Below are 12,561 nucleotides of genomic sequence, written 5' to 3' on the forward strand. Positions count from 1 at the left end.
TGCCTCCACTGTCCTGGCCGCATTCTGCTGTGTGATGTGGTCCTTGAGCTCTGCCCACTTGAGCTGCTTGATGCACAATAACTGGGAAAATTGTCTCCTTTTACTTTAAAAGTGATTTAGATTTATCAACACTGGACCGCATTGCTGTTTAGCTGAGGTGTTGAACTTCCAAACGTTTAGACGTTTACATTTTTAATTTAAATTAAAAAATGTTTGGATATATACCCAGTTTCTCTAGGCTTAACATCCCCCCCCCCCCCCCCCCGGGCTATCCTTTGAAACTGGCGTTTTTGTATTAAGTGCCTCCCAGTGTCTTCAGCTGCTGAGGACAAAAGTTTGAGTAATGTTTGGTGCTCAGGGCAGATGTTGCCAACAGCTAGCATTCAGAACCTGAACTTTAAATCTTGTTGGGTGTAGATGGAGGCAGTTCCCATTCTTTTTTTTTTTTTTTTTAAGATTCTATTTATTCGTGAGAGACACCGAGAGAGAGGCAGAGACACAAACCGAGGGAGTACCAGGCTCCCCGCGGGGAACCCTATGTGGAACTCGGTCCCAGGACACCGGGATCACGACCTGAGCTAAAGACAGACGCTCAACCACTGAGCCACCCAGGTGCCCAAGCAGTTCCCATTCTTTTTTTTTTTTTTTTTTATGATAGGCACACAGTGAAAGAGAGAGAGGCAGAGACACAGGCAGAGGGAGAAGCAGGCTCCATGCACCGGGAGCCCGACGTGGGATTCGATCCCGGGTCTCCAGGATCACGCCCTGGGCCAAAGGCAGGCGCCAAACCGCTGCGCCACCCAGGGATCCCGCAGTTCCCATTCTTTAAGAAAAATTCGGTTCCATGTCATTTTTCAGTGAGCATCTCTTCAAAAGGGGGAGCGAGAATATTAAAAAAATCTAGGCAGTCATGTTTAAGCGATGGAGTGGGGTGTATTGCTGCAGGTCTAGACAGATCAGGTCTCCAAATTCCCAGTCCCAGATCGTTCCACTATGTTACAGTTATTTCTTCCTTGGAAGTATTTCGTTTTAGGGATCCTGGTTTACCTTGCAGACCTTGGCCATTCTCTTGTGAAATAAAAATTCTTTTCCGGAAATCTCTATCTTTGATAACCTTAAAAAAGAAGCCAGAAGTTCGGGGTGAATTACTTGAAAATACTGCGGTGAAAGGGATTCACAGTGAAAGGGTGTTCCCACGTTGAAACTGAAGTTGACTTTTTTCCGTGTATCTCAACTGATTATTATTTTGTGGTACCCAGGTTTTGGTATAGCAGTTAAATCACTATGAAGTTTACTGTCTTTACTACCATGTTTCTGGGAACAGAGCTATTTAAAGAAGTTAATTTGTCACATATCAGTATCATATTGTAAAATATTTTAATTTTTTTTAGAGGAAAAGTAGATGAAATTAATGGCTAAAACTCTATTGGAAGAAGTGCTGATGATGGAATAAAATTGGAAAGATGCTATTATTATGGCAAACCTGGCCTTGTAGTAAAGTAACCCATGTGTTAAAACTAAGGAGTAAATAAATAGGGTTTTAAACTGATAACACATTGCAAAATAGTTACATAATCCTAGTCAAGTTGCAAAGCTTTTCTCTTGTTAAGATGTGGCCTGGGTAAACAAGTTTAGTGCATATGTCGGAAGCTTTTTTCAGCAGTGTGGGTGGGGCTGCTTTATTTCATTTTATTTTTTTTCAACAACAGTGACCAGAATGTCAGCTTCTTGACCACATTTCATTAGCTGATTCATATCAGCTTAAATCTGAAGCAGAAAATGGTATTTATTTGTGTACAATCCTTGCTAGTGAAGCATATGATTTTATTCTATGACAGCCTGCTTCTGCAATTTTTAGATTTCCTTTTTGATGTTGAAAATTCTCACTTCTCTTCCAAATTATTGATACAACAACATTCAACACCTGGTAATTAGAAAATGTATTTTCTTCCATCATTTCTTCTTTTGCTCCTCTATATTCAAAAGGAAGCAATCATAGGTGTATTGTGGTCTTTAATAGCCTTGTTGAGTTTTGGGAAATGTGGACTACAAATAAAGGGACACAGGATGGAAATGTATTGCACTCAGTGAAAAGAAGTAAATAAGGGATCCCTAGGTGGCTTGGTGGTTTCGCCCCTGCCTTCAGCCCAGGCCGTGATCCTGGAGTCCCGAGATCGAGTTCCGCATTGGCTCCCTGCATGGAGCCTGCTTCTCCCTCTGCCTGTGTCTCTGCCTGTCTCTTTCTGTGTGTCTCTCATGAATAAATTTTAAAAAAATCTTTAAAAAAAGTAAATATTTTTGGAGCATCTGAATGGTGCAGTTGGTTGTCTCAGACTCTTGCTCCGGTCATAATCTCAGGGTCCTGAGCAGGCTCTGACCTCAGGGGAGAGTCTGCTTGAGATTCTCCCTCTCTCTATGGCTCCCCGCATCTGAGCACGTGCTCTTTCTCTGAAATAAATAAATCTAAAAAAAAAAAGGAAGGTAAATGGTTTTCAGGTCAGAATTCTTTGTTTCATGGTCAAACATTTCCTTAGATCCATTTTAGGGACTAGAGACATCATACTTATTTCTTTGATTTTTTTCTACTTTATCTTTTTGCTGGTTAAGATTCCCTGATATGTTAAGAGTTACATTGAAATAATAAGTCTAATGTGATAATGGCCTTTTCTCTGCATAAATTGATAATCCCCATGTTCTGTTATTTTTCACTAATTCTTCTTACCATTGGCAAATAATAGTGGGTGGGTAAGTGGTCCATGAAGTATTAGGCTGTCTTTTTTGTTATGAAACACTAACAGTTTTGAGGAATACTTTTTAGATTACATGCATGATTTGTAATGCATTGGCTAAGGCATGGATTGGGAAGAGATTAGGTATTTGACTTCCAACTCCATATTCAAAGCAGAAATAAGAATGAATTTGTAGGAGTATAGGTATGTCCTCCCTTGATTCTGGTATTCTTATCTCACCTCTTTTTGTGCTAATAAGTACCACTTATTGTGGCTAGAAAATGTGGCAGAAGGTAAAGGGACACTGTTTAGGTTTGTGAAGCTGATATTTAGGAAATTTTTTTCTTTTCACATAATATTCACCTATGTAAATTATAGTTTGGAAAGCATTAGTTAACAACAATATTCTTATTTGTTACCTTTACTCTTTTTAGTTATGGGAAAAATAGGAATTTATGTGGTGTAAAATTAAGATATCAAGATGCTTTATTGCAAAAACATTTTTGAAAAGTATATTGAGGGTTGCCTGGGTGGCTTGGTTGAATGACTGACTTCAGCTCAGGTCATGATCTCAGGATCCTGAGATTGAGCCCCATGTCAGGGTCTTTTTTTTTTTTTTTTTTTCCATGTCAGGGTCTTGCTTCTCCCTCTCCCTTTGCCCTTCCCCCTGCTCATGCTCTTTCTCTCTCTCTCTCAGGTAAATAAAATATTTTTTAAAAGGTATATTAAATATAATTTACTAACTCAGTAATTGAAATACAATTAACATTTTGAAAAAGAACGTTGATCTGTGCAAATCTGTGTGTTAGATTTGTGGTGCTAATCTGAATCTTCTCTGTTTTCTTAGAAATTAAGAAGTAGATACTTATGCATTATGGGAACTCTAGTTTTCTTATTTTTGTGAAATAGTACTCTCTAATCTTATTTTTTTTGCATAATAGTTCCACCTCTCTACTCAAGTACTCCACTAACAGATGAGAATAATATGTTGTTTCCTGGATGTTTTATTTTATTTTATTTTTTATTTTATTTTATTCATAGAGACACAGAGAGAAAGAGAGAGAGAGAGAGAGAGAGGCAGAGACACAGGCAGAGGGAGAAGCAGGCTTCATGCAGGGAGCCCGACGTGGGACTCGATCACGGGTCTCCAGGAGGCGCTAAACCGCTGCGCCACTGGGGCTGCCCTGTTTCCTGGATGTTTTATGAAAGTCTTTTGTGGTTCTTTGTGATAGAAGAATTTCTTCTAAGGAAGTAACAGTAGGTTATTGGTAGTAACATAGTGCCAAGTGGTGGTTGATCTTCAAAAATATATTGTAACAGTCAGGAGACAAACTTTTTTCCTTGATTTTACTTAGGCCATGACGTGATTATTTCATTCCAAAACTGGTAAAATTTGAACTTTGTGGAAACAGTTTTTGGAACCATCCTTTTTTTCCTCCTTCAAGTTATTCACTCAAATATTATTTGTTTGTTTGTGTGTTTGTTTGTTAAATGGGGCTTGATCTCAGTGTGGGCCTTGAACTTAGAACCCTGAGATCAAGACGTGAGCTGAGATCAAGAGTCGGATGCTTAGCTGACTGAGCCACCCAGGCACCTCACTATATTTATTTTAAAGGTTTTAATTCCCTGGTTGTACTGTACTATGTAGGGGGTATAAAGCTGATATAATGTATGTATATATTTAATTGTTTTTTTTAAGATACCATTTTTAAGTAATCTGAACCCAGTGTTGGACTCAAACTCACAACCCCCAGATCAAGAGTCACATACTCTACCAATTGAGCCCAGCAGACACCCCTAGCTGATTTCATTTAGGTGTAACAGTAAAAGAATACATTTAAGGCCTTTCTGAAATACAAGGCTTGAGCTCACTGGAGTGTATCTGGGCCCATCATCCACCCTAGGGATGGGCCCTGCTTTTAGAGCCATCTATTTTTAAGAATGACTAGATATTTATTAAGTTTCTACTTATGCCAGTTGGCACTTTCCTATTTTGTTGGCTGTTCTGTGTGTTAGAAACCGTTTCTCACTTTTCACATTAATTCTCTAAACTTTTACATCTCTTCATCTGTTTTTTTAAAGTTTTCTTTTTTTTTTTTTTTTTTTTTTAGGATTTTGTTTATTTATCTGAGAAAGAGAGAGACAGAGATAGTGAGAGAGAGCAGGGAGGAGGGGGAGAGGCAGGTCCCCGCTAGGCAGGGAGCCTAATGTGGGGCTTGATCTTAGGACCCAGGAATCATGACCTGAGCCAAAGGCAGATACTTAACTAACTGAACCACCCAGGGACCCCCCCTTTTTAAAAATGTTTTATTTTTAAGTAATCTCTGTACCCAACATTGGGCTCAAACTTACAACCCTGAGAGAAGGAGTCAGCTAGGCACCCCTCTTCATCATTTTTTCATTTTGTATTTTCTCCTTTACTGTAGTTTAATAGATAAGACTAAGTGTATGACTTTAACAATGTAATTAAAATGTCAGTTTCATGAGAGTAGGATCTTTATCTTCCTTTTTCACTACAGCACCCCGCTGTTCACATGGGGCCAAGGATAAGGGATTAGAGTTCATTAAGATTTGGTTGAATAAATGAATATTGGGGGTTCATATCTTTATGTACTGTTAACATGAAAATTCCTCTGAAAGGGTAATACTAATTAAGCTGTTAACATGAATTAGTTTATAATAGCTAGCATTTATTTATGATTATATGGCAGCTATTGTAGAGAGATGATTTTATTTAATCCTCATATATATTATCTAATTTAATTTTTATAATATGCTATGAAGTATGTATTAAGTATGTTTTATAAATGAGGAAACTAAGGCACTGAGTGAATAGTTTGTCTGAAATCTCATGGCTAGTAGGGAGTAGAGACAATTTGATTATTTGCCACCTGTCTATACAGTCAACATTATTAATTTTAAATTTATTTTTATTTTATATGTAATTTATTTATTTTTAAAGATTTTATTTATTTATTCATGAGAGAGACCGAGAGAGAGGCAGAGACACAGGCAGAGGGAGAAGCAGGCTCCATGCAGGGAGCCTGGCGGGGGACTCGAACCCGGGTCTCCAGGGTCACGCCCTGGGCCGAAGGCAGGTGCTCAACCGCTGAGCCACCCGGGCTGCCCCTATTTTTATTTTTTTAGAGAGAGAGTGAGGGAAGGGCAGAGGGAGAAGGAGAGAGAAAATGTCAAGCAGGCTCCATGCCTAGGGTGGAACCTGACACAGGGCTTGATCTCAGGACGCTGAGATCATAAACTGAGCTGAAATTGATAGTTGAACGTTTAACCAACCGAGCCACTGAGAGTCCCCTTTTCTTTATTTTAGAGAGAGTGTGCACATGTGCACATGTAGGGGGAGAGGCAGATAGGGAGAGAGAATCTTAAGCAGACTCTGCACTGAGCCCATCCTTAGATTGGATCTCATGACCCTGAGATCATAACCTGAGCTGAAATCAGGAGTTGGACACTTGACCGACTGAGCCATTCAGGTGCCCCCATAGGCAATATTCTTAATCATTAATTTATAAAATTTTTGCATAGTGACGTAGAGTCACTTCTTACTGAAAGATAGTATGATGATGATGATAGATATCTTTTGAGGAGAGGAAGGAGGGTGAGATACAGTCTTTCTGTGTAGATGAAGAAGGTGGAATACCACATCCAGGCAGCCCAGGAGGGCACAATAGCTTGGATGGAGAGGTGAGGGCAAGGTGCTGAAAAAGGAACTGGAAGAGTGTTGCAGTTTCTAAAATGTTTTCTGTAACTTATGTTTTTTACCCATAGTTGTTTTTCAGCTCTTTATTTTATTTTTTAAAGGCTTTAAGTAATCTGTACACCCAATGTGAGGCTCAAACTCAAACCCCAGGATCAAGAGTCGCATACACCCCTGACTGAGCCAGTCAGGCACCCCTGTTTTCTAGCTCTTTAAATAACTTTTAGGCTTCTTCCTGGAATTTGTCTCCTAGTTCTTCATACCCCATAATTATGCCTTTTTGATGAGCCTCTTAGAGATGCCTCTGTGCTTTAAAATTTTTTTTTAACTGACTATTCCTTCTTTGCCTCTTTTTGCCTGCTCATTTTTTCTTCTTCTTCTTCTTCTTTTTTTTTTTTTTTTTAAAGATTTTATTTATTTATTTGCGAGACACACAGAGAGGCAGAGACACAAGGCAGAGGGAGAAGCAGGCTCCATGCAGGTAGCCCAACGTGGAACTCGATCCTGGGTCTCCAGGATCATGCTCCAGGCTGAAGGTGGTGCTAAACCGCTGAGCCACCTGGGTTGCTCTCATTTTTCTTTTTCTTGTTCATTATACTTAAAATCTAATTAGGGATCCCTGGGTGGCGCAGCGGTTTGGCGCCTGCCTTTGGCCCAGGGCGCGATCCTGGAGACCCGGGATCGAATCCCACGTTGGGCTCCCGGTGCATGGAGCCTGCTTCTCTCTCTGCCTCTCTCTCTCTGTGTGTGTGATTATCATAAATAAGTAAAAAATTAAAAAAATCTAATTAATAAGCAATCAGCTTCCTTCATTTCTACCTATTTGCCCACCTACTTGCTTTTCTACCCCTAATATTTGTTTGCTAACTACTATATCCCATTCCTTTATCTTACATGTATTAAAGATTCTCAGAAAAAAGATTCTCTAAAATTCTCATCCCTATCTTCTCACATAGCTTCTTTCCTATATTTTCATGTATTTAAAACATATTTCTATTTGAATAATCTTTAACATACTGTTTATATATATGCTCACCAGTATTTCCTTCAAACCTACTGCCTTTCCTAAGTTTTCTGTATCTTTCGTGACTATCACAGTTTTTCCAGTTCCCCAGGCTAAGCAACTAGAAGTATTTAGATTCTTCCGTGTATTTATCTGGTTGGTTATCACATCTTTTCTTTTCCCCCTCAAAATGTATATTTAAATATATACACTTACGTGTTTACACATAAAATGTTTTAATTATGTAAAAGTATATATTGAAAAGATACACTTAAACATATATACAGTTATTTTAATCAAAATTACACATGCATATATTTAGTTTTACATGATTTCCTACAAAAATTGCAGTCCTCTACTCCCTTCTCTCAGTTTCTTCTCCCCAATAACAACAATTTTTAATCTCTTTTAACTAAATTTTATTTCTGTTTGAATGAAATGTTTGTGAAGTAGAAGACCTGAATCTTCAAAGTAAAGGGGAGAGACCAGTGAATGAAAACACACCTAGGGATCCCTGGGTGGCGCAGCGGTTTGGCGCCTGCCTTTGACCCAGGGCGCGATCCTGGAGACCCGGGATCAAGTCCCATGTCGGGCTCCCGGTGCATGGAGCCTGCTTCTCCCTCTGCCTGTGTCTCTGCCTCTCTCTCTCTCTGTGTGACTATCATATATAAATTAAGAAAAAAGAAAAAGAATAAAGGAACTTAAAAATAAAAGAAAGAAAACACACCTATATCAAGGCAAAATATCATGAGATTTCAGCATCAGATACAAAGAATATCCTATAAGCTACAGAGAAAAAAATTGGTCAGTTCAGAAGAATCTGTAATCAAATTGATCTTGCTTCTCACTGGTCACACTGGAAAGTAGGAGCCAATGGAGCAATGCCTTCAGAATTCATAGGGAAAATAATTTCCAACTTAGAATTATATATGTAGGCAAACTATCAGAGAAATATAAGAAATATATTTCTCTATATCCAAGGGTCTCTCTTAGACTCTTTTTTTTTTCTTAGACTCTTTCTTGAGAAGTTAGTAGAGGATGTGTTTTACCAGTAAACAAGAAAGAGAAAACATGGAATATAGGAGGGGCAGCATAACAAGGGAAGAGTGAAGCATCCATTTTGCATAGGTTGCTGTTAGTTTCCTTGTTTTCAGTATAGTAGCCTCATTTTCAGCTTTGCCTGGTGTTTCTCAGATCAGGGCAAATAGATAGAAATGAAGGTTTATACTCTCCAGAGAATAAAGCAGTATTTTGACAGGGGGCAGTAAGGCAGTTTCCCTGCTAGAAAGAACAGGGAAAGTATCTGGAAATCCACCTGCTGCTTACACAGTGGTTGAATCAATCCTTTTATTTTAGCTTTCATTCACACATATCTCCCCCACCCCCCCGCCCCACCCCGTACCTGGAATCACTAACTCCTAAGACTTTGGGAGATTCTGACATGTAAATTGGAGTGATTTTCTGCTTTTCCCCTTGCTTAGGATTCAGTTCTTGTGGATCTATCAGGGTAATGTAATGGTCTTAGTTTCCAAAAATTTGTTACTCTCTTCTTCTATTTTCTCTATCCATGGATTTTAGTCTTTTTTTTTTTTAAATTTAAAAAAAAATTTTTTTTTTAAATTTATTTATGATAGTCACACAGAGAGAGAGAGAGAGAGAGGCAGAGATATAGGCAGAGGGAGAAGCAGGCTCCATGCACCGGGAGCCTGATGTGGGATTCGATCCCGGGTCTCCAGGATCGCGCCCTGGGCCAAAGGCAGGCGCCAAAGCGCTGTGCCACCCAGGGATCCCGGATTTTAGTCTTGTATAAAATTGTTTTTCTCCTTTATATATATTTTTTTGGGGGAGGAGAGTAAAAGTAGATGTAGGTATTTACCCCATTATTTTTTTCAGAAGTTGCACAGTTTAAAAGTTTGGAGGTTCTTTTACATTTTCATCCTACTATTACATTATGCCTTTATCACCTCATTTTTGGTGAGTCTGATTCATCTCCCTGCTTCTATTGAAATTTTAAATCTGTCAGATTAATCTTTGTTTTTTTAAGATTTTATTTATTTATTCATGAGAGACACAGAGAGAGAGAGAGAGAGAGAGAGACGGGCAGAGACATAGGCAGAGGGAGAAGTAGGCTCCATGCAGGAAGCCTGATGTGGGACTCAATCCCGGGACTCCAGAATTATGCCCTGGCCGGAAGGCAGGGGTTTAACCGCTGAGCCACCCAGGGTCCCCAGATTAATCTTTTAATTTATGTTTTCTTCTTGTTATTCTGACTTAAAGGTCTATTTTGTCTTTCAGTTGCTTGTTGAATCCAGTCTTAAGATTTCATTTTGTCATTCAAGGCCTTCTCACTATTGGGTGACACTTGACATTTTTTTCTCTCAGATACAGACTCTCTGCTCCATATAGACCTGACAGCTCTTCACAGTTATTTTCATACCTTCTTTTAGGATTTGTTTATGTCCTTTGTGTGGAATGTCTTTTTCCTGTCCTTTACCTTTTTTGAGGCCCAGCTTCACTTACCTTTTTATAACTGGCTGGCTGGCTGCCTGCCTTGTTTCCTTTACTTTTTCCTTCTTATTGAGCACATTCTCTGTGCTACAGACTGTGCCACATCTTAATTTAAACCATCTCAGAATCATCTTTTTTTCTCCAAATTCCTCTAACTCATAGATCCTATATGAACCTGTTACTGAAAGTGTGAACTTTATTTTTAATGGGAGATTCTGCTTTATCTTAGGAAAGTTACATTTAATCACTATTTAAATTTTATAAGGCAAAATTGAAAAAGTATTAGCAATACATAAAAAATATATTCAATCTTACTACTTACAGATAAATAAACCAATGATAATCATTTTATACCTAGGAAATTAGCAACAATTTGAAGGATTGCCAGAACTCAGTGCTGGTGGACGTATGGATAATTTGATATGATTAGTGAGGCTCTCAATTGGTATAGCTTTCTTAGAATGTATTGGGCAAAGTTTTAAATATGTTCCCTTATATCCAGGGGTCATTTTCAGAAGTTTATTAGTGTAGGAATACTAGCATTATGCATAAAGATACACATAAAGATACATAAAGATGGTGTTCATTGAAACATTAATTATGATAGTGATAGAATGTCATAAATATATACATTTGTACTGTGAAGTACTATATAACTATTAAAGAGGGTGCTCACTTTGTATTGATGGATATGATACACCTTCCAAATAGATTGTTATAAGGAAAAAAACAGAGTAAATGTAATTTGATCTCTCCCTTTCTTATGTAAAAATTATCAAAAAACCTGTTATATATGGTGTATGGAAAAAGATCTGTAAAAGATTCATATCAAAATGTTAATAACAGTTACCTGTAGGGGAAGGTGGGGATGGAGTATATGTGTAGAGGATTTTACTTTTGATTGTTTGCTTCAGTATTGTTGAATATTTTTAGAGGCTTTTTTTTTTTTTTTTTTTTAGATTTTTTATTTATTTATTCATGACAGACACATATGGAGAGAGAGAGGCAGAGACACAGGCAGAGGGAGAAACAGGCTCCATGCAGGGAACCTGACGTGGGACTTGATCCCAGATCTCTAGGATCACACCCCCGGCCAAAGGCGGCGCTAAACCACTGAGCCACTTTTACATTAGAGACTTTTACATTTGGTTTTTTATATATCCATATTTTAATATATTACTTTTATAATGAAAAAATTAATAGCAAAATCAGTTAACATTTTGGTGTTTGATATATTTTTATAAAGTTACTATTTAAGGAGTATTTACAGTGTGTCAGGTGCTATGGTAAATACTTTTCACATGTAGTATCTAATATAATCTTCTGGAAAGGTTGATGCTATTATTTACCTACATTTTACAGATAAACTCAGAGTAAGTCATACATACAGGTGGTAAGCGGTAACCCTGGGATTGGAATCCAGATTTATCTAATTTTAAAGTTTAAGCTGTGTTCTCTCAAATTTTCAATGTGTGCCACCCTGACACACATTTTTTTTAAAAATTGGGATCATGCATTTCCCAGTTATAGAAGTGATATGTACCTAATGTGTAAAAGACAAGAAAATAAGGATATACAGAAAATCAAATGTAGAAGTCTCTAAATGCCATCCCAGAGATAACCACTGTTAGTTTATTGTATAACATTTGCTCACTCCATTCTAGCCATGATGTCATCCACACTATTTGTAAAACTTAATAAACATGTTCTCACCTCTGGATCTTTACACTCTGGCTAGAATGCATTTCCCCCAGATATCTGCATGCTTTTATTTCTTTATCTTCTTTTATCTCCTGTCTCCTGTTCGTCTCCTTTTACAATGATGTCTTTCCTCACTGTCTAATATTGCCATCCTCCTATCCTTCAACTTTTGTATACTTTTTTTTTTTTTTTTTTTTTTTTTTAGGAGGAGGAGAGAGAGTTTCAAGCTGACTCAATGCTGAGTATGGAGCCCAATGCAGGTCTTGATCTCAGAACCCTGAGGTCATGATGTTAGATGAAATCAGGAGTCAGATGCTTAACCACTTAACCGACTGAACCACCCAAGCGCCCCTAACCATTATAGCCTTGTGATTTGACTTCCCCTAGTTTATTTTTCTCCACATTTATTACTGTATAACATATTATTAGTTTGGACTGTATAAAATTTGATTTTGAAATTTGATGTTTATCCATTTTTTTACCTATAAAATGTCACTTTCATATCGTCATCCCAATTTATATTTTTATTATTTTTCTTGTTGACTTTTCTCTCTCCCACTAGCATGTAAAGTTTGTAAAGGTTAGGATCTTTGGCTTTTCTACTTACTGCATTATCTCTAGGATCTGCCACAGTGCCCAGCATATAGTAGGTATGCAAAAAATACTAAATGAATTCTTCCAGGCTTTTGTTTTGCATATAAACTTTAAAAAGGCAAATACTGGGGTGCTTGGGTGGCTCAGTAAGTTAAGCATCTGCCTTTGTCCCAGGTTATGATCCCAGAGTCCTGGGATCAGGTTCCACATTGTGCTCCCTGTTCAGTGGAGAGCCTACTTCTCTCTCTTCCTTTGCCCCTCCCCCTTTTGCTCTCTCTCCCTCACACACTCTCAAAGTCTTAAAGAAGGAA

The 12,561-nt window shown here is 38.0% G+C and overlaps 1 protein-coding gene across 8 annotated transcripts in view; it reads left to right on the plus strand.

The window, feature by feature from the left end:
- The window catches only part of ARNT (aryl hydrocarbon receptor nuclear translocator), a 70,163-nt gene that overhangs the window by 444 nt on the left and 57,158 nt on the right, over positions 1–12,561 (plus strand). The window contains exon 2 of one of the 8 annotated variants that reach the window (XM_077842372.1): positions 457–612. The exons of 6 other annotated variants lie outside the window; for them this stretch is intronic. Coding sequence is in view for 1 of the 2 variants with exons in the window: in XM_077842370.1 (XP_077698496.1) it covers positions 11,901–11,916 (16 nt within the window). In the remaining variant the exon portion in view is untranslated. Of the gene's footprint in view, positions 1–456; positions 613–11,892; positions 11,917–12,561 lie in introns of those variants that run through there. One more of the 8 variants, XM_077842370.1, reaches the window with a different exon arrangement.

The sequence above is a fragment of the Canis aureus genome, chromosome 12, assembly GCF_053574225.1.
Source record: "Canis aureus isolate CA01 chromosome 12, VMU_Caureus_v.1.0, whole genome shotgun sequence".
Classification (NCBI taxonomy): Eukaryota; Metazoa; Chordata; class Mammalia; order Carnivora; family Canidae; genus Canis; species Canis aureus.